The following is a 26863-nucleotide window of genomic DNA, read 5'->3' as shown; positions in this document are numbered from 1 at the left end:
GGTTTCTTGGGAGACAGCTCTGCTGTTATGCATGTATAGCTTGTTTGTCCCCTTATTGTTTGACTCTGAATGAGGAGAAATTATGCGTTTCTTTCAGGGCACAAAACCAAGAATAAATGGAAGGGAAAATCCCCAACTCCAGGGAAAACAGTGAAGGATTGAGAAAATGCGGGTGGAGACTGTGTCATTTCCAAGGAAGCAAAGTCGTTGTTTAATTTTTTAATGCTATTATGAGACAAGATTGAATTTCAATGTGTATGTAGATTAGCTAATGGACCATTAAGTGAACAAGCTGCATACTGACAAAGAATGGTCAAAGGGATGGAGAGAAGGGACTCTGACTGGAGAGAAGCTTGAAGGAAGCCTGTCACACAGCTGCTGCTGGGGACTGCATTTACATTTGGCAGGCTGGATTTTGATGCTGGGTTATTAGCTGTAGTGAATGTGGCTGTGTATGCATTAAGCAGTGTGGGCAAGAGTAGGTCAGATACACCGTGCCCAACTCCTGTACCCCAATCTGACCCAAAAGAGTTTACCTTTAGGGCATGGTCTCACAATTTGTTTTTCTCATAAGGCATTCTAATTGTTAGTTACTACCTAGTTGGGTGTTAGGATTTGCATGTTTCTAACTTGTGGCTGTAGGAAGTAGGACAGAATATTTCCCAAGTAAGGAAGATTTTCTGATTATCAAGATGAATTGAGATAGTGTAGTTACCTAGATGATTTTGCTTTTTGAAATTTGACTGTTCTTTTTCTGTATGACTATATTAACAACTTTACCAGGAACAGAAGTCTTTGTCTGCTGTGAATTGGAAAGCCTTAGAGACAGCTATGTAATTCCAAAGAAATATACTAAATTTACTGGAGGGAAGGCCTCACACTTTCATTGAGAACATAAATTAGTAGGCAAAACCAAAGGTGTTCATTGAACACATTTTCAAAGCGACTTCTCTTGTGATTACATAGATTTATACTTGGCAGCAAATAAGGTGTCAAGCTTTCAAAGGTTAAGTGTTTGTATATATCATAAATAGAAACACTTTTATTGAGAAACATTTTACTGCTTTACCTTCCAATCTAAACTATACCATGTTTATGCTTTCAGAGGATTTTTTTTTTTTTTTTTTTTTTAAGTAGAGCTACAGTAAGTCTACAGATAGAAGGGAAAGCAAGCTTTTATGTAGAAGAAAAGCCAGGTTCCTTATGTTTCGTTTAGGGTTGGGAATGGGAGCCAAATTTGCATGTAGTTTGTTATTACAATACTATAAATAGAGGAATTTACAATGAGGTTAGTGTTTATCTGACAGCTCAATTTCAATGCAACTTACCTTAAAAAATAAAAACAGCCCACCTGACCAGACAGTTCATTCTGAAGTTTTATTATTAGGAAGAAAGCATAGCTGTTTCTCTGTGAAATTTTGCACTGAGTTATTAGATGGGAGCTTGTCTAGTCAGCAGGTGTGAAGCAGAATGAAGTCAGTCTACAGTCTAAAATTATTTCACCTGGAAATATATTTAGTCTGGAAATTTTATCTGGAACTGTTCTGCGGTCTCCAGCTGATGAGCCACCTGAGCTCAGCAGCAGCTGCACACACAGCTCCTTGTGATGAGATCCACGAGGCTCCCCAGCTCCCCTAATCACGCGCCCATGGTGTATTTGCATGTGTAAAAATGCACATAAGGTCTGTGTTTTAAAAATGCTTTTGAAGAACTTCATTAAATACAGTTATAGAGCATGAAATGTAATCTGTTCCACTAGCTCTATACTGTTCAGGGTTTGGCAATTTCTTTTTAAAATAGACCTTAAAGGTAATGATGGAATGGAATACATGTGGATCTAACTGAATTTTAGCTATGGAGTTATAAATGTTATCGGAATTAATACCTAGATTGAGTTTCATGTACGAGAATAAATTTAAATTTGATTAAATTAATATATTATTGGTAAAAAGAAAAGTCCCAAAAGAACAAAAACATAAACAATGTTTGTATTGGATCTGAAAAATTATTCCCTCAGCCTGTCAAACAACACAGTAAGAAATTACTCCTTCTTCTTACTGAAAGACAACTTCTTTTTACTGAAAATGTCTTGGCAGGCTTAAGTAAAAATCCATGCTGGCACTGGGTTATTCCAATTTTTCATTGCTTTTGGAAGCAGCTCCTGGAAGGAAGGTCAGGAAGTCAAAGTAGGTCTCTCCCTAGACCTTTGGAAATGTCACTTAGTGGAATTAGAGTTTGTTTGTATGATTTTTACATGAAGGAAAATGTTTTCTTTGGAACCAGAGCAGTAGTCCTATGCCTGAGCTTTTCATGCCTGAAGTGAAAAAAGAATTGAAGTAAATCTGTATGACATGGACTGTGATTAAAACTTGTACATTATAAAGTTAGGTTAAAATGAACATAAAACCTACTGTATCTAACATTCTGCTAATTTTTCAAGTAATGAGACCTATCTCCTTTCTTGAAGTTTGGATCAGGCCTCAGAGGAACACACCTACATGCTATTTAGCGTTTAAAGTACCATTTTCCAAAGGCTGTACTGAGGCCAAAATAACAATGTGATTAATAGTGTATGTGCAAATGAAAATAATCTGAAAAAAGGAGAAAATATCTTCCTTTCTCAGCAGAGGACAGACTGGGTAGGTAATACAGAGCCTGATTTGAGTCAGGATGACACTGAAAGGTTTGTACTGCATAAAAATAGAAAGGCTTCTGTCTTATTGATAATGCGTTCAGTTCAATTTAATATTTGATTAATTTGATTTCCAGCATCACATTTTAGAAAACAAAAATTACTGCTGGTAATGTAATACACATCCAAAAGTACTTTGAGAAAGTAGTTTCTGAAAAATACTTATTTCAGCTAATAGGAAACTGATACTGCCATATAAATTAAGTGGGGAGGAGGAGTATGTGGTGGTTTAATGTAAAGTCTAGTACAGGTAGTTACTTCACGTAACAAAGAAGCGTGGGTCAGCTCTGAATTGCTCTTAATTCCTTTCAGCCATGCACATGCAAATAAATTCTTAAACAGAACTATTCAGCTTCAACTGTACAACTAGATTGAAATAGGGTTTTTTTTAATGAAGTAACTTTAAAGTAGGTTTTTCTGTTTTGCCCCCAAGAGCAAGGGGCAGCTTGTGAATGTAGGGGTAGAATTTCTTTACTCTGAAAAATGTGTGTGATAATGTACTGCAGGTAAAATAGCTGCTGTATGTTGTAGCAATTCAGCTTGGCCAGGGACAACAGCTCTTCTGCTACTACAGACCCATGCCCCCAGCCTGTCAGTGTTTGAGGCATTTGGACAATGCTTTTAATAACATGCTTTAACTTTTGCTCAGCCCTAAATTGGTCAGGCATTTGGACTAAATGATTGGTGTTGGTCCCTTCCAACTGAAATAGTCTATTCTATTAAGTTTTAACTAATCCTGTGTTGCCTGCAGAGGCAAGAGCAGTTATGCTTGGGCTTTTTCCCAGTAAGATGGGATATTTTCACGCAGATGTACTCCAGCAAAACTTTTAAGCGTTGTCCAAACCTCAGTTAAATGATATTTCTCATAAACTTAAGACTAATACAGAGGTAGCTTGACTCTTGTTTCATTTTGTGTTGAGGCTATGTCAGCAGTTCTAGTCGTAAATCAGGATCTTGCTGTACAAACACAGAGAAGATTATGGCCTTCTCTTCTAGATTATAACCAAAGTGCTGCATTTTTGTTTATTATTCATTTGTATGCTACTGGTGTGCATAGTGGTCTGAGCACTGTTACTTGAGGAACTGAGTGACATCCTAAGTGAAAGCCCTTCTCCTTTTATGTTTCAGCCTGAAGAGAAAAGCAAGGGAGGGAAGGAAGATAGGGGCACAGGGAAGAGAGGAGGTTTTCCTCTCAGATTACATTGTAAATCAACAGCAACGCTGGTATAACCCAAAGTCTCTTGTTGTGCTCTGTTCTCTAAAGCTGGTTTCTGCACAGCTGTAATACTATGTTTGTTGTTACATTTTCTTACAGACTGCAGAGCTTTTCATGACTCTTGTGTTTGAGCTTCGACATCTTTCTCTTGAGGCCTTAAAAGCACTATGGAAAAGATCTTCTTTTAAATGCAGAGACAACTGGTAATGCCCCTTTAGTAATTGCATTTTAAAAAATATAGGAAAGAAATGTGTTATAAATATTGAAAATAGATTAATGTTTTAAATGAATGCCCAAATGTTGGATTTAAATTTGGAGCACTTTAAAGGAAGAATATATATTGCATATCTTGTTTATGGGACAGAAGGATGATATTCTCTCCTTAACTGAATAAATTGTGTTCAAAATAGACTTTCCTGTCCCATACCTATTCCCACAGACAGGCTTCCTGTTTCAAGCACAATGTGAACAGGAAACTTGAGTCATGGCTTAGATGGAAATCAGTGCTGCTGGTGTTAAGTGTCTACTGTCGTTTGTTATGAAAAAGCTTACCTGGATCTGTACCTTCAGTGCCATTAGTACTCATGGGGGAAAGGAGACAAACATTAGGCTGGGAGTATGGACATGGTAGTATGGACATCTCAGGATGGTTATACCAATCATTGAACTGCAGCTTTAAAGATCAAGGCCCTCACTCCTCTGCAGTCAGGAATAGTTCTGGTCCAATGGTTGGAGACTTTCAGAAATACTAATCCAATATTATTAAAATCAATGCAATTTTTTTCTCTCTTCAAAATCAATACTCTGAAAAGTATAAACAAAGAAACAAGTTTTTTACTTGATTTCAGTACGAAATGTCATCAGCCTGTTTTGAAATTCATCTAACATCAGGTTTTATTTTTGTAACAGTATCTTAAACTTTACTTCTTGCAACAGGGGCAAATTTTGTTTTGGCTTAGGTTTATTGTCACCTTTTGACAAATAGTCATGTTTAGATTACTTTCTGATATTTAAGAATATTAACTACCCTGCCTCTTTCCATATTAACTTTAAACTAATTTTACTCAGGATGAGGTCATTAACTTTAGGAGCTAAAAAGAATCCCATGCAGAGTACTCTATTACTCTGATGCAAGTGCTTTTACCCAGTTTAGTTTAACTGCTTCCTAGTTAATGCAAAAGCGTACATCCACCAGTATAGGAGGTAGGCACAGAATATTTACAGAGGGACTCTTAAGAGCTGAAATGTGTATTGTCTGTTATGCTGCTTTAACCTTTCCACTCAGATAAGGTCTAAAAAAGCACAGGAAGTAAAAGCTAGTCAATTCAGTTTTAATATTTTCTTTTGTTATTGGTGAAATGAAAGAAAAAAAATCAGTCCTTTAAGGTACCTTAGTCTTTAGAAGTCAAATTTGGGATATGTTTTGGCTTCATTTTCTGAGAAAGCTACTGAATATTTTCTTAAAAGCCTGGTTACACACAGTGCTTGAAACACCAATACACTGCTTCACACCTTGGCTGAAGCATATTTCCGTAAGGTCACTAAACCAAAGGATAATGTTTATTTCTACGGAATACGGCATTTGCTTAGCTGGTGGACCTTCATTTACTTTGAAAGAAGCTGAACCTCAGTGTGCTTGTTATTTGATTCTCAAGTATTCTGATCATTTTATATTTGCTGTACTTTTTTCTTGTGTTACAGGCAGCCGCTAATAGATGCTCTCCCATCTTGTGCTACAGAGGCATGTGTTGTCCTAATGAAAGAAATTATAGCTTCTGGAGAAGTTGAGGAAGACAAAGTGGAATATTTCTTCTGGTCATTTTCATTCATTCCTAAACCCACCATGGGCATGATTGAATCTCTTGCTGTGAGCTGATGCTGTTTTTTTTCTTTTTTAATTTATCATGAATCTAGCTGGCTCATTATTTTTCTATTTTATAGTAATAGTCTTTTTCACAGATTTATACAAAACTCCTACCTATCCAGGTAATTTTGGTGGTGAAACTACTGGCAATTTTAATCTTGATTCCAAAAGAGGATGCAGTCATGTTTGGTCACTGGAGATTGATTTGCACTTGTAGCCTAGACACTTAAAAAAAAAAAAAGAAAAAGGAAAAAAAAAAAAAGTGTGAACTACCCTGTGGACTCCAGGGACTGGTTTGGGCTAATTAGTTTTGAGGTTCAAGGTCAGGTCAGTTTGAGGAGAATGATGCTGTTGCAGCCACCCCCTGCTTTGGATAGAGAGCTTTATTCTCCAGTTTGGTCTAAGCTTTGTATTTAGCACATGGAGACATTTCAGTCCTTTGTATATGCAGTGCTATTGCAGGTTTTGACATTTTTCCTTAAGTAAGTTAATTGTATGCAGAGTAATACTGGCTCCATTTTATAGTGTATTTTTCCTTTAAAGATCTGTTGTTCTGATGGGTTTATACAGTGTAATCTGTCATACTGTTAGAGTCTGAAGTTGGATTGTCTGGTTTTTATGAAGCTGCGTTGTTCCAAGTGGTAAAACTTTAGATAGTCTTGTAGCTTAAATAAGCCATTAAGAGTATTCTTTTAATTAAGTAAAATGTTATGCCTGCTTTGCTTGTGTGCTAATGAACCATTGATCAGCCATGGAGAATCTTGCGGAGTATATCACAACCTGCTGTTCCCAGTCATACGGGTTCCGACCAGGATTACAAAAAGCAGCTCTCAGTGTTAGCGGGCTTTCCACAGTATCTGCGTGAAATAATTCATCATGCGTTCATTTGGGCTTCGCAAACGTTTGTCGAAGTGGTGGGATTTCCAACAGTAATAGGTTTGCTTCAGAGGATACAGAAATTTGGAATTTGCAGGTTTATGGGACAGAAAATCTTATTTTCATTCTAAAAATGGTAAGCTGCCCATTACTTACTGAGCTGTCAGTGCTTTTTGCTAAGTATTGAAGTGGAACTTAGAGAAACTGTATTGGTGAGGGTTTTACTATTTTGAGCGTCCTGGAAAATAGTTTAGATTTGTTTTCATACTCCTTCCTAAGCACACAGGGCATGATTTCTTGTGAAAAAAACTGACATCTATATCATGTTGACACTAATTTAGCCCGTATATTTACATGTAAAGGTGAAAGAATTTTCCACTATATGTCTGCAGGGTTGTCCTTTTTTGTTTGTTTAGATCCTTTAAGGGCTGTTTGAAAATATGCATTGTTGAGGTTGAGTTTTAGTGTGTAAATATTTTGATACATTTATTTTCTATTGTGTATTACAGTAGTAATGAGAGTGACTTTTCTGAAACATCTTGTTCTTTTTGTGCTTGTTTACAGCCTTTGCTGAAGTTACCGGGAGCAAGCCAGAGCTGCTTCTTAGGAGTAACTGCTCTCTTACATAGGTTTTGTTCAGCTTACACCTCCTGTGGTAATGTACCTGCTGTGCAGAGTGTGATGAGGACTCTTGGGAAATTTTTGGGAGGAAACTGTACAGTGCAAGATTCAGAAGGACTCAGCCAGGTATCAATCGTATAGAAGCGTATGATACAATGCTTTACTGTTCTATTTCCTTTATAATCTAGAACTTGTTTGATGGAAGTGGCATTAAGTGGATTTCTAGAAAGCCATGAATACAAACTTTGTAAATGAATCTTCTTTGGTAGGATGGGCAGATAAAAGGCAGATAAAATTTTGTAATCCAACAAGTACAATCTATCAACACGGGTGTTCTTGTGTATTTAAATAAGGAAAGGTCTGGGATCTTCTGATGAAGCAAACTTCATAACTTGGGGTATGGACGAACACCCATCACTCCCCTGTAAATTGGCATGTTGAGGAAAGTTTCCCATTCCTTTGTTGACTCATATTCATGTACAGTTAGTGTTAGCTGTATTATTGCTGGCTAATAAGTTCTGCTGAGTCACTGTGTTACTGACAGCAAGTCAGTCATGATATTGGGAGACTAACAGGAGAGGAAAATTGTTCTTAGTTGCTGTGTGTGATCTAGAGTTAGGAGTAATTCCTGTCACAGTTCCGGCGCTTTTTATCTTTAATTGCCGTTTGCTGCTGAAGAAATACTTTTATATCTTCTGTTTGATGATCTACTTAAACAATCATTTCTTCTTTGTCGTGCTTAGAAAATACAGGTGCTGGTGACAGTGTATCAGATAGCAGTAAGAGCCCAAGAGCTAAGTTTATCTCATGTATTTTTGTCTGTTTAATTTTCCAGTGTGCAAGCTAAACACACAGGATTTGTATTTTTTTTATATAGTGTGAGCAGTCTGTTCACTTTTATTTCTTACCCCATTTATTGAAGGAATAACTTAAACCCCTAGATTTTATATATTGGGAGCCTTGAACAAAATTTTTATTAAAAAAACCAAAAGATATTCCATTGCTGAACTTTTTTGTCTTCCTGTTAGCCATAGAATTGTAGTTACTGTGTATGTTTTCAGTTTCTTACTATATGCTGTATGAAATTACCTAGTTTATTATGGTAGAATTGGGATTTTATGTGGTTTGGGGATACATTACTCTCATTACAAAAAATTGGAATAGATGATGTATCTTTTAAACTCTTCATTCTCCATTGGAAAGAGGCATCACTGCACTGGTGAGTCATCTCATGTCTCTCGGAGTTGCCTCACTGGTCTCTACTGAGCTCTTAGAAGTATTTCAGAAAATCAAACAAGCCATTTAAATTCCCAAAGATGGATGTGGGGTGGGATTTTCAAGAGAAGCTTTGATTTCAACGTTGCTAACTGATTGTCAGTGGGATTGGTGTGATCACCTGATCATCTGCTCTTTCCCTACTTCCTCTTCCATCCCTTGTGGCCAGCTGGGCAAGGAGAGCGCCACATGGGTAATTCCAAGCTACGGTTGTGCTGCTGGACTGGATGACTATACATGCCAATTTGCTTGCAGTTGGTCAAATGAAGCAAATGTCTATTCAGTTTATATTACAATCTTTCTCTGTGGGCAAGGGCACTAATTTTTTGGCTCTACTGTGGTGGATTAACCCTGGTAGGCAGCTAAGCACCTCTCAGTCATTCGCTTACTCCCTCTGCAGAGGAATGGGGAAGAGAATTGGAAGGGCAAACCCAAGAAAACTCATTGGTCAAGATAAACACTGTTTAGTGAGTGAAGGAAAAAAACCCCACAAACCCACCAAAAAAACCTCAAAAAGTGACGTAAAAGCAATCACTAACCACCAGTAGACTGATGCCCTGCCAGTTCCTGAGCAGTGGATACCTCGGAACCACCCCCTCTCCCTCCACACACAGTATTATTGCTGAGACCGATGCCATATGGTTTGGAATATTTCTTTGGCAAATTCAGGTCAGTGGTCCTGGCTGTGTCCCCTGTCAGCCTGCTACCCACACCCAGCCTACTCGCTGGGCAGGTGGAGTAAGAAACAGAGAAAGCCTTCGTCTGTGCAAGCACTGTTCAGCAATAGCTAAAACTTTGTTGTGTTATCAACAGTGTTTTGGTCACGGATCTAAAACACAGCATCATACAGGCTGCTATGAAGAAAATTAACTCCATTCCTGCCAAAATCGGTGCACCCAATTGCCTGTTTTCATGAAAACGTTGGGGTTTTTAACCCTTCTTGTCATCCAACAAATCTGATTAAAGTTAGCCAAGAGAACAGGGAACTGTTGAGCCTCTTGAAACTAAGCAGTGTGTTGCAGTGAGTGCACACATGTGTAGGAGAGGTATCTTTGACTACGACAACTTTACTGAATATGCAGAGCAGAATAGGAGCGACCTCCCTATGGGAGGTCTCATCAGGTTTGAGACATCAGGTGTCTCAAACCAACAGTGAATAGAGTCTTTGACCCAAACGGTTGTGGAAGGTTTTTGAACATTTTAACTGTGCTGGCTTCAGTAGTTTTTTCTAGGGACTGTCAGTGAAAGGAAATCAGGCCCCATACTGCATTGAAGTCCCTGGGCTCTAATACAGAGCTTGTTATTAAAAATTCATTGATTGCCAGCAGTAACATGCTTTCTGGGTTCTGAAGTTGCACAGGTTTCCTGTATGTTTAGAGAAGGAAACTGGTAACGTTATAGCATCTATTGGCACATTCTTATTTTAAATTGGTTATTGTGTCCATAACTCTGTGTTGAATCACTAAAAGGTCAAAATGTGATCAAAAGGGACAAAATATCAAAGTACTTGAAAAACTTTTGCTGTACATCAAATTCATGACTTCTGTTTTTCCATTGAAATGCAGGGTTTTTTAAATTCTTTTGTATTCTACCAGATCTAATCCAGATTTTACTTAGAAGTGCTACATGGCATTAGAACAGCCATCCATATTTATATGAGTCTTGTCCTCACATTAAAGCCAGAGTATAGCTGGTAGAATAGTGGCTGCAGGAAGCTCCCCAAATGATCAGTGATCATTTTAAACAGAATTTTGCACAGAAAATGTTAATGCAATAAAATTTTATGTACAACTGACAACATATGGGGAACTTTTCATTCCAACTAGCTTTGTATTTACAGATGCAACTGGTGTTAAAAGCCGTTGGAAATGCAGGACTGGCAGCAGCTTCGCTAGCTCCTGTTTTGAGCTTGTGTGCTTCCCTGAAAAGTAATCCGATTGAAATTCGTCTAGCTGCTATCCATGCCTTCAGGCGCATTCCCTGTTCTGTCAGGGTAAGTGATTTATTGCCAGCAGGTGACTGATGGCTTCCTGGCGCAGTCCCAGAGTTCTGACTTTCTGGAATAGTTATGAAACACACAAGCAAATAAGGAACAAGTGTAAACGTGTCTTCCAGCAGAGCTCCTCTGCTGTTGGAGAGATTGGTAGGACCACGACCACCCTGATGAACAGACCTATAATATGCTTTGCTATAGTTGAGGTAACACATCCAGTGACTGAGGCAATGCTTGTGACTTCTTAAAAAGTTACTTCAGTCGGGTGGCTTATTTTCGTGTAGGTTATGGTTGAAAACACACAGTACTTGATTTTTCCTATAGTCTGTACCACTGTATCATTTTCTGAAATGCTAAGTATTAATGTGAGAAGCTTCACTGTCATAGTTAGAACATTTTGTTAATGGTTTAATAGAGGAAAATGCAAAACTTATTTATCTCAAATAACTTGATACTACAAAGAATGGCAAAGCTGGCAGTCCTGCTCCAGAAGAGCAAGAGATTCCACATGGACTTGCACTTGGAGAAGCATTTTCTATGGCTTTTTAAAATTCAGTCACAGCATGGATTGGCATAATCTGCTTGTTCTGTAGTTGTGAAGCTTCGTGTTACTTCTGAGACCTGTTGAAAGTATGAAGTCAATATGTTGTCATACACCATATCATTGCCTAGCAAATGAACTGCTAAACTGACACCCTGTGAGTGGACTGGGGGTAATGCTAGTATGAATGTTACTAGTGTCAGTCACCAATGTCTTAATTTCTGGCAGTTCACCAAACAACTCATACTTGTTGATGCCGGGGAAGTATTGAACAAAATAAATTTGTCACAGTCCTACCCTTTGATTGAGACCAGGAGTAATGGTCTGAATAGCCAGTTAACAAAAGCGTAGTCATTATTGTTAGTGTATTAGCTGTGGCACATGCATGAAATATAACAGAACAACTCTCTCCTGTGGTGGATAAAACCGTCATTCACAGTAGTGCTAGCAAGTGAGGCTCTCTGTTGCAGACAGTCCTGTATAAATTAGTTGGTATAGGATTCAGATCATAATGACAGTTTGTTCTGGACAGTTGTGGATAAGGTAGTATAGAGAATATGTACATACATTTGTATACATGTTTCATGAAGTGACTTTGTCAGGAATAAACCGATGGCTATCTCTTTCAGAAAGAAAAGCCCACCTGTACCTGAAAGTGGTGAGATATTTTAGGGGAGTAAATATCATAATCGTCTTTCTTTTTTGGTTATCTTTTGGTTATCTCTTTATCGTCTTCTCTTAGAATGCTATATTAATTCAGCTGTATCAAGCAACCAGTGAAGATGTGGAAATAAGGATTGCTGCTTATTATATAGCAATGAAATGTCCACATGAAGAGTTATTTAAACAAGTACAAGAGACTTTGCTGAAAGAAACATCCAGTCAAGGTTAGTCAAGCAACTACTGAAGTCTTACACATTCCTAATACTTCAATGTAACATTTACTTTACAGGTGTAATGGTACCAACCTATAAAAATTTTTATTTAATCTTAATGGGCTGTTTTTAAAAGACTGTTTATATGATGGCCACATTTTGTATTGGAATTGTGATACTATTATTTTAGCAGCAGTCAGTAAGGAATGACTCTTCATAGAATTAGTTCCCTCTACTGGCAACATTTCATTAGCTGAATGCTTTTGAGAAAGAGATGCATGGAACATCTTTAGTTCATTAGAAATAACAAAATGTAATTTGCAGTTATCTATTTGTAAGTTGAGAAAGAAACAAATGGCAGAAAAAAGATTGCAAGCTGCAGGTATAAATAAAATTTGTCTTAATTACATTTTTAGTCCTCCTAAATTCCACATTTACTATTTGTTTACTTGATGTAATACAAATATTTATTATAAGGACTTGCTACCATGGTCTGTCTTTGGTACCATCCTCTTTTGCAGTGTTTTATACGATTTTAATATTGATCACAGTATTTTAAAGATAGCATTAGACAAAAACTAAGCAGATCTTAAGACTGCAAAGAAAGGCCTGTTAATTTTCATGTAGATGATTTAAGATACGTAGGAACTTTAAGACTTCCTGCAGCTAGTATCAAGGCTTAATGGGACGTGCTTCATCACAGTGCCAGAAGTGATTCTTCAGGTCAACTGAAAGTCCACTAAGGATCACAGTTTGAAAACTGTGGAACTAATGGCAAACAAATGGCATCAAGAAACTGTTTATAGCACAGGGAAAAAGCAAAATGTGGGAACTGGGACGTTGTGTTATGAATGTTGTGAAAAGGACTTTGTGAGGGGTGTTAATCATATATGTCCAAATATATAATAGCTGGCCAACAGTGTAACAGTCATTTGGGGAAAAGGTTAGCATAAGTATAATGTCTTAATTATTGATAGTTTATTCTGATTTATGTTTCCTGCTTCTGTGGCCCCATGATCAATTATTGTCTCATCTGAACCAGATTACTGACATGAAGGCCTGAATTGAGAACTGATGCTGAGTAGAAAATCTTCTATACTATGTTTAAAAATAGTCATTTTATGTAAGTAGCTTATCTGAAGGAGAAGCTGTTTGCGTTAGGATGAAGTGAAACTGTAGGTTCTATAAAAGTACAGAATACTATCTGCTCTTCATTACCAAAGCACACAGGTGTTTAAGCTGATCCCATATTTTGGGTGAAGGAGAGATTTTTTTCTAAATGGTTTCACCACATTTAACAAAGAATACATCTAGACTAATCTTGTGCTTTTAAATCTGTCAAGAAGGAGCAAACATGAAAGGGGTATCTATGAGGTTGTTTGCAGGCAGATGAAAGCAGGCTCTGTCTGCACTCTGATGTGCCTGGATCCTAGCCAGCTCTCAACTTGAAGCCATGTATCTATTTTATCAGGATGTTATGTCCAGACCAGTATATCCTGCAGTGATTATGAGTCCAGGCTCAGCATTGTGTTCACCTGATGATGTGGTTTGGAGGCAACTTATTCCCTTCTGTTTAGAGTTCAGACAGAAAGGAATTGCATCAGCTTGCAAAATACTGTCAAGGTGTACCCTCAGTGACTCTCCTGCCTGTGGCTCCATGGGGAAAACAAATACTGTCTAATTTATGAAGGAGCTCTACAAGTCCATCCAAAATGCTGTATGTTTTAAACAATTTAATGCAGTACTCATGAATTTTGTTAATTTTCTTCCTTTTTCTTTGGTTGATGTAACACCTAAGTAATTCATCTAATAGACTTTTGAGTAACAAGTACTTTTGAAGGCATAGAGCACATATTACTTTTTAGTTGCTACATTCAGACAAGGCAATATGAAAAATGCAGTTATATCAGTATTCAGTGTCTGTGCACTGAATTAGCACTGGAGTCTAATTTCTTTTATCTTCAGGAGACAAAAAAGCCTTTACTTAAGAACCAGATTCTAGAACGAGTTTGCCCCTCACAATGCAGCGCATACATGACCAAACCATGAATCAGCACAGTGTCATGCAGAAATATTAATTCTGAATCATAACTGTTTAACTGTATGTGCTGTGCTTTTTTTGGTTTGGTTTGGGTTTTGGTTTTTTTTTTTTGAAGTGCTTTTGGAAATGCTGTACATCACACAGTCCAGAAGGATTGGAATGATTTGTTTGCTGTGTGTAAAGAAACTTTATTGCCTATTTTCTCTTACAAATCCACCTGTAATTCCATTATAAGCCTCAGGAGAGTTGGTGATCACTTGCCAATGTTCATGTAGGGTATCTGATTAGTAGACCTCCCTATATTTAAAGTTGCTTAATGCTTGCCTTTAAAAGGCTTTGTTTATTCCTGCTTATAGTTTTTAACTGTTATTTTAAGATTTTCATGTCTTTGCTGTCTATCCCAGACTTAAATATTTTTTTTGTGTTTCAGTACACTGGGTCTGTGATTTTCAAGAACGAAATGAGTGATGCTGCCAAAGTTAAAGCTTAAAACCATCTTTTAAATAATTTTGTTGCATCTGTTCTTTGAAGAAGGAACAGAAACAGTCCAATATTATTTGAGCTGCATAGCTTGCCTCTAACATCTTTTCTTTTGCAGCATTCCTTTGAATTTAGTATAGAAGATCCTTTGCAAAGAGGAAATAGGTAGGTTAACCTTACCTCCTTGCCTGCCTAGGTTAGCTGGAGGCATAAATGAAACTAGGGAGTGAATGGTCCCTCACATGCCATATTGAAAAGAATAAGACAGCACTTAAATAAGTCGACTGTGGTAAAGACAGATGCATCAGAGTGATGTGAATGGTGCTGAAAATGAATGAATTCTGTTCTGGTCAGGGTAATGGTTGAGGACTAATTCTGTAATAAATAAATAAGAAAGTTCCCTGTATCAGTTTTTAAAACTGTTTTAATTTTTTCTCTAATTTCCAAATGCTTTTCTTCATTTATTTTAAGTGGGCTCCTTTGTTTGGAGTCATCTCTCTCAGCTCCTGGAGACAGATGATCCATTGAAGGAGCACCTTCGGGATTCTATTCCTGATGAAATCCTTAGCAGAGATTTTGACCGGGAGACGTGGAAATACTCCTCATATTCCGATGTCACGTTCCACTCAGGTATGTGGACTTTTAGAACGTAATGCTTTGTAGTATATGGATTATTAAAACTTCACATGGCTTTTCTGGTCTTTTACATGTTGCTCCACAGAATTTTAATTTTTATGATTCAGTAGTACCCAGATATGAAATGTAGGCTTGCTTCTGCTCTCATCTTAATTGGAGTTTATCAAATGTAATTCCAGCAAGCCAGATACCATGCAACTTTGCCCTTTGTGAGAGAGGAAAGTAAGAACCAATGAACTTTTTAGATTATATTTGTGAACGCCAACTTTTGATTCCTTCCTTAGTGAGCTTCCTTTGCAGCAACAGAGGATTGGCATTTATTTTTTTTCTTCAGATTCATGTACTTTCCTTGATATAAGGAAAGATTCAGACTAATTCCTTCCTGTTTTACTATCTGTTCATCATTTGTTCTTAGCAGAAGAAGCTAGATAATATTTTTCAGAGTAACATTTTGATTTTCTGTCCATCTCTTCCAGTGCAATTGTGTACTATATGTATTGTAAATGCTCTTCTTTTAGTGTTAGTCAGATTATAGGCTTTCAGTAATGTCCACTAAAGTCTTTGCTATACTAAACAGTTGAGTAATTTCACCTGTTGATTTAATATTTTGTTCATCTCTTCTTAATGAGTAGAGTTACACTTTCCCAAAGAACGATGAGACTTGCAAAATATGAGAAAGCTGATCTTCAAATGACAGACCTCTGATATTTTCTGTTGCAGCTGGTGCAGGTGCAAATATGGAAGCATCAGTGGTCTTTTCTCCTGCATCTTTTCTACCACGATCAGTCATGACAAATTTGACTGTTCACCTTATGGGGCAGGCTATAAATCTACTGGAGGCAAGTCTATGGATTTTTATTTTTTTTTTTTACACTCCTACTCAAGGGACACTTGGGGTATTGAAGTAAAAAGAAATATTTTCTATTTTCCCATTATGGTTCCTTTAGCAAGCTATGCTTTTCACTGCTACAGCAAAGTTGCCTGAGACTGATGACTCCTTTGTGTAATGGACTTAGTCATAATAAACCACATTCACTCTGATAGTACCAAACACTAGCCAAGTAAGTTATATTCAGCTCTTGTTGTTGATTGAAATGAGAGATAAAAGTCAGTGCTTTCTGAGACTCTGGTCTAGCTCCTCTTCAGGATAGTAAGATTCCTTCAGTTGACTTACAGCAGAAAAATGAGTTGGCTTGGTTACACTTTTTCTTTAATACCAGAGATAGAGTCGTATATACCTCACTGAAGTCAATTTTAGTCCCATTGAGCATCCAATGCTTGGGATATATAAATGGCCTGCCTGCAACCACATCATCTTGAATTGTGCCTCTGCTGTGCCCCAAGAGAAAGCAATGTTTGGCATATGGACTCTTTATTGCAGGTAAAAATGTGTATGTGAAAGAATTTAATACAGCCTTCAGATCTCAAGTTTAAGCTTGCAAAGCAAAAATATTTTTTTCAGTGTCATATACTCTGGATTTATATGTGTTAGTAACACTATTTTAGTCAAACTTCCAAACAGAATCTTATTTCAGGAGCGCTAAAAGCATGCGTTATTGTTTTCCAACCAAAATACTGTTTGTAACATGCTAAAATAGCAGTAGCTCAAACTGTCCATTGTGGTGTAAATGAACCAGTACCTGAATAAAAAAGGACTTTTATTTTGTACTGAGCTTCATGTAATGAACAAACCAAAGAGATTTTACTGGAAAGATTTTATACTGAAATATGCAATATTGGATGCATGAGGTAGGATACTAAACTTTGTAGACCACTGTAATCTTGTATGGCAAAGCTTTCTTTGTACTAAAACCTAAGGGTTGCATCTGGATGTATTTTTTTTTAATTTCTGCCTATAGAACTTAATATCGCTTTGCATCTCATTGTCAGGCTTTTCAAAGCTATGTGCTTCCCCTAGGTTGGTATACGATTAGAGAATGCTGAAGCTCTCGTGCAGAAGATTTTTGGGCAGAAGTCTGCTACTTTCAGCGACCATTTTTTTGCAAACAGTAATGAAAGAAACCACAAGTCAGAAAACCCAGTGGAAACCACAGGAAAAGTCAAGCAGAGGAAGCTGACTTCGAAGCAATACAGCCCAGCTGATCGTCTTGTGACCAAGTCTGGCAAGGCAAAGTTGAGGAAAGCTAACCAGAATTGTCCTGGTAGAAAGTACAGTAAGATGAGTGAGTTAGTCAAAAAGGTAACTGACTCTGTAGATCTTGCAAAAATGAGTGACGTTCCCCAGTTAAACCTAGGGCCCCATCTAGTATTGGACAACCACTCTGTGTTACTGTAACTCCTTTGTATAAAGCATATGTAACTTGTAGAGAACGTCTCTCTCTTGTAGAGAGTATATCTCACTTGTAGAGAACATAGCAGCTGTATAAAATACAAAGCAACAGAGAGCCAGATCTTCAGTTTTTCAGATTGTTTTATTGTCTCAAAACAATGACTCTCAGCCAGGGGAATTTGTTGCCTGAGTTTTGGACTTCCTCATTATTTTGTACTCTGATCCTTTTTATACTAATGTCCTTTTGTCTATTGACTTCTGTAGCACTGTAAACAGCTGCTTGATGTTAAGTTCCTGAGTCATGCTGTTTGCGATCTGACTTCCTGGTTTGATGTCAGATACTACAGTGACCCTTTGTGAATTTACCCATGTTTGGAGAGAGCTATGTTCTATGTATATAACAGGAAAGCTTTGGGAATTGACTTCAGTTGTTGATGTATTATCTGGAAGACTTGGGGGCCATGATTTTTTTAGTTTGTCTTAGACCACCTCTCTTCTTAGGACTCACCTTCTTAGAGTTTCTTCTTACAGTGTATGCTCATGGTTTTTTGTGTTGCTGTTGAATTGATTGATAAGGAAAGTGTAAAATTTTTACTTCTTAGCAGTTTATTTAGCAATCATGGCACCCATAATTTTGTATTAATTGAGATTGTATTTTTGAAAGCTTCATCAGTTTGTGGTTGTGTATTGCAATACTTCTCCTTTTGCCCAGTCATTTTAGAACTAGAGATTACCTGTGTTCATAGTGAAAGTCAGCTTGTGCGGTATGGAGCTGAAGTTTAGCTGGAAAGAACTGTTACTAATCTAGGCTTATAAGTGGCTTGAAATATTTATAAAAGGGAGCCTAATGTCTCTTTAATCATAACATAGCCTGCATTGAGGAATTGTTTATTATGAGTTTGAAAGAAAACTAATATAAACATCATTCTCTTCCTGATTTATTTCTTTATCACATGTCAGTTCACTGAAAGAACGGTGAGAAAGGAGGCACTGAAATGTGAGCTAAGCATGAAAATCTTTGGAAATGAACTTAGCTTCTTGGATTGTGAAGATTTAAGAAAACAAATGAAACATTATTCTTTAAATCTGGCTGAGTGGGCTGTCAAACTTCTGAAGGTAAAAGGAACATTTTTTTCTATTTGAATGTGAATGCCTTGAGAAATTACTTTCTGATGGATATGTAACAGATACAAAATGTTACTTATTGTTTCTCTAAATTGAACTCTAAAAGACACTGGTATATATTGGTTAAAACAGCATTCGGTACATTCGCAAGGACTTGTTCTGTTGTCTGATGATTCTTAACCTCTTGCTTTTCTCATTCAAATCCATCCATGCTTAAATGAAAAATAATTCTTTCTTTACCTGGGGTGAGACTAATGTCTAAGTCATGCCCTGGCCAGATGCAGGCTTTGGGCTGCTTTCTACCTTATTTCCCAAATCAACTCAGTTAAAAACTCACAGCAGACAAATGCAGTGGATAGTTATATCTGGAAAAAATCTTGAATGCTGACTTTATTATGCAAAATAAAATTCAGATTTTTGTTTGTGTGGGTTTTGTCACCATAGGGGCAAGAAGTCCAGTTTAATAAAAGGCTGAGTTTGGCCACTGAAGAATTGCAGTTTCCAGCAATTTCAGGCTTTCCTGTTCAGCTGGCAGTCAATGCCTCAGCAGCAATCAACATAAAAATCAAAGGGAATGTGGATTTCAAACAACAGTCAAATTTCTTTCTAAATGGATATATCAAGCCAAGGTAATAACTGCTGCAAATGTGTTGCTTTCCCATATTCCTCGTGTCAAATAGCAATTCCTGATGTGAAAGTTTTCTGTGAGTGTCCATTGTAAACAATTAGGAGATTCCTGAAGAACTCAAGCAGTCATCAGCCTTATATTGCTGAATGGTTGCTATGCTATACGGACAGCAGTGATTTTCTATCCTGCCTGTCTGATTATGAACTCTTATTGTTCTGCTTTTCCAGTTCTGTTTTAAGCTGACCGTTCCTCCTGTCTCTAAATCAAATTCTTAAATGCTTGCATGCAGATGATTTTGTGAATGCTTTACCTGTTACAGGGATGACATTTTGGATTTTTCGCAAGATCAGACATGCAGTTACAGATTATGGATCTACAAGCCAATGGATGCTTTAACCCTATGTTTCCTTACCTGGCTATTGTAACTTTTTATAGATACTGCATAAGTTTACTAAACTTCACTAAGTGTTGTATAGACAGAGAGAAACTTACACCATGATACACAATCCTAATTGCTTTCCCTTTCCTGATATTTCATGCTGAAGTCTGTGTTCAAATCCCTTAGGAGATAGAGTAAAACTATGCTTTAATTTATGTTAGAAAGTGTATGTCTGTGTACGTATAATTTTTTCAGTTATTTCCTGAAACAAAATAGTCATCATGATTTTAATGTTAGCATATACTGTGTTACAGCATCAAACACTGTGTATTTATTGAAGAGGATGAGCAGCCTATGGTTTAAATTAAGTGCTTCAAAAAGAAAGTGCTTTTCCTAGAAGAATATGTATCTGAATCTTTCAACAGTGCATTTGTACAGCTTTCTGTCCAAATGGGAACTGTGGGGACTCTGGGACAAGCTGGCCTAAGCTGGTTAACAGGAGTGAGGACATCTACTAGTCTTGATGGGGGAATCCAGGTAAAAAAAGGGCGAGAGGTTAAAGTTTTCTTGAACACTCCAGAAGAATCTATGGAGATAATTAATTTCAGGTAAGATTAAGCAAGGAAATCTTCTGAAGTAGTAACTGTGATAACTTTCTTGAATCAGAACTTAACTGGCAGGCTTATTAATAAGGCAGAAATATATTTTGTCAGAAAACAAACCGTTTCAGTCTGACTCATAGTCCAAATCTGCCATTCAGAAGAAAAAGAAGAGGAAATTATTCTGTTCATTTTACATTGTTTTACCTTAAAAACATATATTTTCCACTGAAGTGAAATGCTCAAATCAAAGCTTTATGATAAAAGATGTAAACAAATTTATCATACTCTTCTGTTCCTACTGAATGTCAGTGCTGTTTCTGGAACTTTAGTCTTCAAAGAATCTAGTTCAGGGTATTAAGGTGATGGAGGAAAAGCTTAGCATTACTTTTACAGATGGTAGTTAGCAAAACCGGGTACAGAATGCTATTTATCAAAATACTGGAGTAATTCGGACTATGGTACAAACAAGGTGTGTTCATACCCTTCTGGTGAGTTTTTACTTAGGTTCTTTAATGTTAGGTAAGGGTTACATTGTAAAATACCACCTCAACAATTGTCAGATGTTAAGCAAATGAATTACTTGTGTTAAAGCAAGCTAGGCTTTTTAGCTGTCATTTTTTCTGCTGGCTTTCTCTTTTCTGTGGACTTCCAGATCTGATAGAAGTCAGAGTAGAAAGCACTAAGGTCATCAGTGTCATAACATACTGTAAATGACATGTCAATTACATACCTCTTAGACATGACCACAGATGAATGAAGTATTTACTGTATGTGTTTCTCTTGACTTGGGACATTGCAGTACTATAGGATATGCAGTTCGGAAAAAGAGCTAAAAGACTCTTGGACTTTGCGTTTGAACCATCCATTCCCTTAGGACTCTGGGAAACTTAGTGATGTAATTCTGTTTCTGTCAGCTAGGATGGATGACAGACCAGAGTGAAAGTCAAAATAATTACAAATCTGTATTGTGCATAATTTGAACAAAAGAATGACTGTAGAGTCTATTAGATATTGCATTAACTCTCTTGCTCCCATCAAGTCTAGACACCATGATTCTTCTACAAGCAGTTTAGTGATGTCCATACATAGCCTAAGGGGAAAAAATAAATGTCTAGAAATCAGGAAATGAGTGGAGTTGCAATAAGCTGACCATATGAAATTGCTTGGAACAGAGAAATCTAATACTGAGTGTGAAGAACTACAGAGGAATCTCAGGATAGTCACAGATGAAACATGGAAATTGTGCATAAAAGTGCTAATTAGTAGAAATGTAGACTGACCTTAGCAGAACTTAATATTTCTTGTTTTACCTATCTGGGAGATGATGGCATATAACTGACAATTGTGTTTAAATATTGCTGTAACTTTAGCATAATTGTTTTTAAGTGACTGCTTGAAATTCTTGGTTGTAGCTCTAAACTCTACTTCACAATGGTGGATGAGACAGAAGATACAGATGTTTTCCAAGACCACACAGAAACCAGATCTTGCACTAGAAAGGAAGGTGAATCTAGCTGTCATGTTTGTCTTAGAAAGCTTGATCATTCTGAAATATCTGTGACAGATAATTTTATTCAGTGGTATTTCTTTTTTGCATATGCTAAAAGGTCTTCAATGCAGGGTTAATTTGCTTGTTTTCTCTGTTTGTTATTCCAACTGAGTGTTCAACTGTTGTCTTCCACCAGTGTCTGAGATTATTGGCTGGCAGCTGTGTTCTGAAATGTCATATCCTGACCCAGTCAGTGGTTTGGTGTTCCCCCTTACTGGACCTTTGAGACTGGCTGTCACATTAACTAAGCAAGACAAAGGCCTGCAGCAGTACATTGTAGAAGCTGCATATAACTATATTCCTCAGGTATCATTATGGCATGCTTTACTTTGGCTTTAGTTTTAGTTTATTATGCTGATGAAAGAATGGTATATATGAGTACTGTGTATTCAACTTAACTGGCTTTCTAGGTCTACATTATTATTATTCCCATTACAGTGGGAAAATATGTTGAAAACAAATTACTGATGCTGATAGTAGGTACATACTATTTCCATATACAAAGCAGAGCACACAAATATTAAGTCATTTGGTTAGGTAAGACTGATAGAGCTGGAAGTAGAGACCAGGATTTTTGACTTGGTGCCCAGTGCTACACAACCTGGCTTCACTTTGATGACTTTGTGACAAAAAGCCATCCAAACCCAAATCATTAATTTACATCAAACACCTTGCTTAAAAGCAGAAGTTAGGCTCCAGTGAATCCACTCCAGAAGGTGGTTTCGTTTGGGCAAGCCCGGGGAAGAAGTGGTTTTCAGCTTCTGCAGGGTAGAGTAAGAATTTATGGCTTTTTCTAAAATGATAGTATAGGTGTTTAACACAGGCAGTGGCTGGAGTCTTATCTTCTATCACAGCCCAAGTATGCTGGTGGGCTTGAGCTAATTCTTTTTACTGAGAGACAATTTGAGCTTTGGTTGTATTCAAACACTGGTCATTATCTCTAAGACAGTAAGAGAAGACCAATAAGCAGAGTATCTTTCCCTTCGTAATTTTGTTTTTCTGACTTTCTCTAATAAAAGCAGGAAAGGGAACAGACATTTTCCTCTGCCAGAGAATCTGACGTCTGTAGATGGGGCAAGGCCAAAACTGTCAGCTAAGGCACTTGCTGCAGGGTCATGGGGCTGTGTACCATATCCCACTGCTGACACCAGATTCTAAGGGTTTAAGGCAGCCCTGCCAAATTCTAGTCACTTAGGCCTGAGCTGTAGAGCTTGAATTTATAACTGTGTGGTCTGATTTTCCATAAATTTTGGCAGGAATCGGCATCCCTTCAAGAGAAGGTCAGTATTCAGTGAAATTCAAGGTGTTCAGACAATGTTTCCCAAGATAAGCACTGGATAGGGAATGGATAATACAGCCTAGGAAAAACAGAATTTTCCTGCTGAAAATCTTGAAAAGCAGATAGGTCAAAAATTATTATAGCAGTGAAGGTGGCTATGACCACGTGATGTAACTCAGTGTGACAGATTGTTTCGTAAATGCTGTGCTAATTGTAAATGTGGTTATCCTATCTTTCTTTCTTTCAGGAGAATTCATGGATCCCTAATGAAGCTGTCCTTCACTTCTTCATTGGGACTCCGAAGTCAGACTTGAAAAGAGATGTTGGTGTTGACGTGAATTTTAGTGTCCCACAGAAGAAATTCAGAATCAAATTTATACAACCTAAGAAAAAAATCGAGATTGATGGTAGGTTTTTCAAGCCATTCAGTTTCCTGCTTTAGGTAACATTCATTCCCAGTGTTTTTTTGCATCTTAGTTAAGAGTATTTTGCACAGTCAGAGGTTCAGTACCTGGTTCACAAACTCAGGTTAAAGAGGAAAGCTGTTACCAGTATATACGAAGTTAAGGCTAAGGAACACAGTGGATTGTTCTGTAATCTTTTACATATGCTGAACTGGCCTTACTATTCCTGAAGTTTAGTTTGCTGTATTCTGTTAGCTATGATATGAAATTACTTGTTGCCATATCAATTGTACTGACTATGATATTGCTGTGCATTGTAATAAAAAGTAACATTTCAATCACAGTGTAACACAGAAAACAAAATCAACACATTGATGAAATATAAGCTGATAAATATACAGTAGTAATATAGACAACATATTTCAGCTTCTTTGACATGCTAGTCAAATGATGTTTTGTTTTGATGTTTTCTACCGTATCACATACTTAGAATTTGTCCCTCCAGATTTTTTTTTTTTTTTTTTCATCTTGGTTGTTTTCACATGGATTGCATGGAAGATTTACCTATACTGTGAAAAACTTTGGGTGCACAGTGTGCTGAGCTCATGATATGTCTCCAAAGCACAACATAGCTTACAAGTTTTAGCACAGGCCTAAAGGAAGCGTATAAATCATTTCCAGAACTAAGCTGGTTTGTTCGAGACAGCTTTGGTGCCTCTTCTCAATTAGTATTCTCAGAACGTCCTTCCAAAATGAGATGTATATTCTAAGGACACTTCAGTGCCTTTGCAAATTCTGTTCCTAACTTTTTTCCTTTGCTCTGATATTTATTGTTTTTCCTCTGTAAGTATATTGTTCACAACAATGGCAACTATCATTTTGAGTACAGTTGTATGAAGCATCACCGAATACTGTATGTCCAGAAAGAGTAAACAGTTTTATTTTTCTCCAAGGGAGAATTGAGTTTTCTAAAAATTCACGAATTGGACACCTGGAGTTGATAGTAGATGACCGAGATGTATATTACATTAAGGTATGTTTTCAGGTCATGAGCTTTCATACTACGATGAATGCTTGAATAAAAGCACGGAAAGGAAAGGCAGTGAAAAACACATAGTTTTGTGACCAATCCATCAGAGAAATTACCAATTCTCTCTATTACATATTTTTGAGAGACTCAGTGCTAAATTGCTGTGTTTTAAAATCTTTTAAGGCATGGCTTCTGCAAGTAATCTAAAGCATTTTTTTTGCATTCAGATGTGCTCAAAACCTTTGGGTTGCTTCCAGTGTTAAGTCAGTAGAGCAGATCACATTCACTCCTGTGAACGTTGGCTCATTATGTGCATATGTAGTCACACAGTTTTTCAGACCTGTATTTTAACCATCCATAAAGACTGTCATATGCCCAGGCTAATTTCTTAACTTCTGTGGGGAATAAACAAGAGAATGCCAATGTTTGAACTCCAAAATGAAAAAGCAAACAAAAATGCAGGTGGGAGTTTATCACTGAAACTCTGCTAACATTTTTGTTTATATCCAGGACTCAAACAATTTTTTCATTATGCAATTGATACCCATAGCAAGATGCCATGTCTTATGTGGGCCTCCAAAGCCAGGTGGTTTCAAACACTCTGTGTTTTCATACACTGAGTACATTATTTTACAGATTTTTTTTTTCTAGAGTAATATTTCAGCAAAGACTTTTTTGATGTTTCTCACGATCCCAAACACTAATTAGTGTTGCAGATGGTTGCATTTGCATCTAGTCCAACCTAAATCTAGTTACCTACTGTGAGACTGCCAATGTTTTCAGCAACACTGTATTAATTTTTGGCCCAGTATTGTAACATTCTTAGTGATTTCAGTCACTACTGAAGCCAGCAGCAGGAGGTGAAGGAAGCAGCATCTCACACCACTGTGAATTTTGTGTAACTGGAAAAACAAATCCATCCTTCCTCCCCATTATGTACTAACAGCAAGTTTTATGGTTTGGGGGGTGGTGGAAGGGGGGTTGTTGGTTGTATAGAAAGATATCTCCTTTCTTCCTCCTCTCATTGCATTTCTGAAATCTCCAAGTCTATCCTGGTGCTATTGCTTTCTCAAAACTTGTACGTCAATTTGTACTGTTGAGTGGCTTGGGGTTTGGTTTTGGTTTTTTATTTGTTTGTTTATTCTAGGGAATGACAGATTTCCAGATGCTGAGTGGAGAGCAGAGATACATGACCCAACTGGAGGTAAAGCTGATAAAGCAAAGCAGTCCTGTCATTTTGTCAGGAAACATCACTAAACAACTTGGCAAGAAGATAGCTTTCTCAGTATCCCTGAATAATTTGTTGAAGGATGCTGCATTTCTTTCAGGTTAGACAACAATAAGTATTTGCCATATAAATGTAAGTTCTGGAGCCCTTATATAGTAGGGTTGCCTGCTTTTGGACATGTGTTTCTAAAGTTCCTTTCAAATCACTAAGACTGCTTTTTAAAGTTATTATCCTTGATAAATTAGTAGTAATATATATTTCAGAATAATAGGAATTATAAAATAAATTGGTTTTTAAGTCTGTTTTTAATTACTGTTGAAGAGAGTGGAGGAGATAAGATATAAGGAATCACTTAACAAAAAAAAAAAAAGCCAAACCAATAACAACTCTTAGAATATTTTCTGGTTTTCACTTTTGTTAGTACAAACCAGTACAGAGGCACATATATGTAGCTAAATGTCTCTTAAGACCTGTTCTAAAAATCTTGAAATTTTTTTTTCTCACAAACACACTAAGAGGAAGATATAAGAGAAGGTATCAGAAAGAGGGCTTTGCTATTCGTATAACATCAATTCATTAAAAAGTAAATTAATACAGTGGAATAAACCAGTAATTTAAGTCTAAGGCTCTCCTTTTTTTCTTAGGATTTCTTACTATACTCTCCATGTGGCAAAGACATTGAAATGTCATAGGATTATGCAATATTTTCAAATAAAACTAACTTTTAAGGAATGCAGAATATCAGTTTGGTTTTTGGGACATCATCTTTTGGTGAAACCTTGATCCTTACCTTTCACATAGATTGCCAGTGACTGCATCTAAAAATGGTCCTGGTCTGATTTCAAACTCCTGTCCCCTAAGAACTAGGCTGCATGAGTTGTTCTGTTGCAAAGCTACAACCTTGCTCTGGCTTACTGTAGAGGTAAATATCCACATGTTCACACGTTAGGTCTTAGCTGATTAAAAGATCAGTCTGTTAGAATTTATTTCCTCTTAGAAGCAACTTTGGCTGGATTAATTTCACCAAACTTTAAGCAGTGTCTGAGAAATAAGGTCTACAGGCTGTATATGTAGTCGGAGAAAGAGACTGAACATTTAGCTCTGTCTTTTTGTTTACTACACAAGGAGTACATCATGGGGTTCCTCAGCAAGATGGGATGAAACTGAATGCATTTGTGGTTTTCCCACTGTAGTATTCCTTTTACTAGCTAAAGTAACTTCAAGTTCTACCCCTGCATA

General features: G+C 37.1%; 1 protein-coding gene across 2 annotated transcripts in view; it reads left to right on the top strand.

Moving 5' to 3' along the window:
- LOC142604009 (uncharacterized) overlaps positions 1–26863 on the top strand; it is a 105001-nt gene that overhangs the window by 18955 nt on the left and 59183 nt on the right. The window contains exons 9-24 of one of the 2 annotated variants that reach the window (XM_075767753.1): positions 4008–4111; positions 5610–5775; positions 7213–7395; positions 10385–10537; positions 11821–11965; positions 14946–15104; positions 15831–15949; positions 17029–17310; positions 18361–18516; positions 18970–19154; positions 19958–20140; positions 21547–21638; positions 21820–21989; positions 23210–23369; positions 24320–24399; positions 25544–25724. In XM_075767753.1, the coding sequence (XP_075623868.1) occupies positions 4008–4111; positions 5610–5775; positions 7213–7395; positions 10385–10537; positions 11821–11965; positions 14946–15104; positions 15831–15949; positions 17029–17310; positions 18361–18516; positions 18970–19154; positions 19958–20140; positions 21547–21638; positions 21820–21989; positions 23210–23369; positions 24320–24399; positions 25544–25724 (2518 nt within the window). Of the gene's footprint in view, positions 1–4007; positions 4112–5609; positions 5776–7212; positions 7396–10384; positions 10538–11820; positions 11966–14598; positions 14640–14945; positions 15105–15830; positions 15950–17028; positions 17311–18360; positions 18517–18969; positions 19155–19957; positions 20141–21546; positions 21639–21819; positions 21990–23209; positions 23370–24319; positions 24400–25543; positions 25725–26863 lie in introns of those variants that run through there. The other variant, XM_075767755.1, reaches the window with a different exon arrangement.

Source organism: Balearica regulorum, chromosome 15 (assembly GCF_011004875.1).
Source record: "Balearica regulorum gibbericeps isolate bBalReg1 chromosome 15, bBalReg1.pri, whole genome shotgun sequence".
Taxonomy (NCBI): domain Eukaryota; kingdom Metazoa; phylum Chordata; class Aves; order Gruiformes; family Gruidae; genus Balearica; species Balearica regulorum.
The sequence above is the reverse complement of the archived record's forward strand: the minus strand, read 5'-3'. Positions and strand labels throughout refer to the sequence as shown.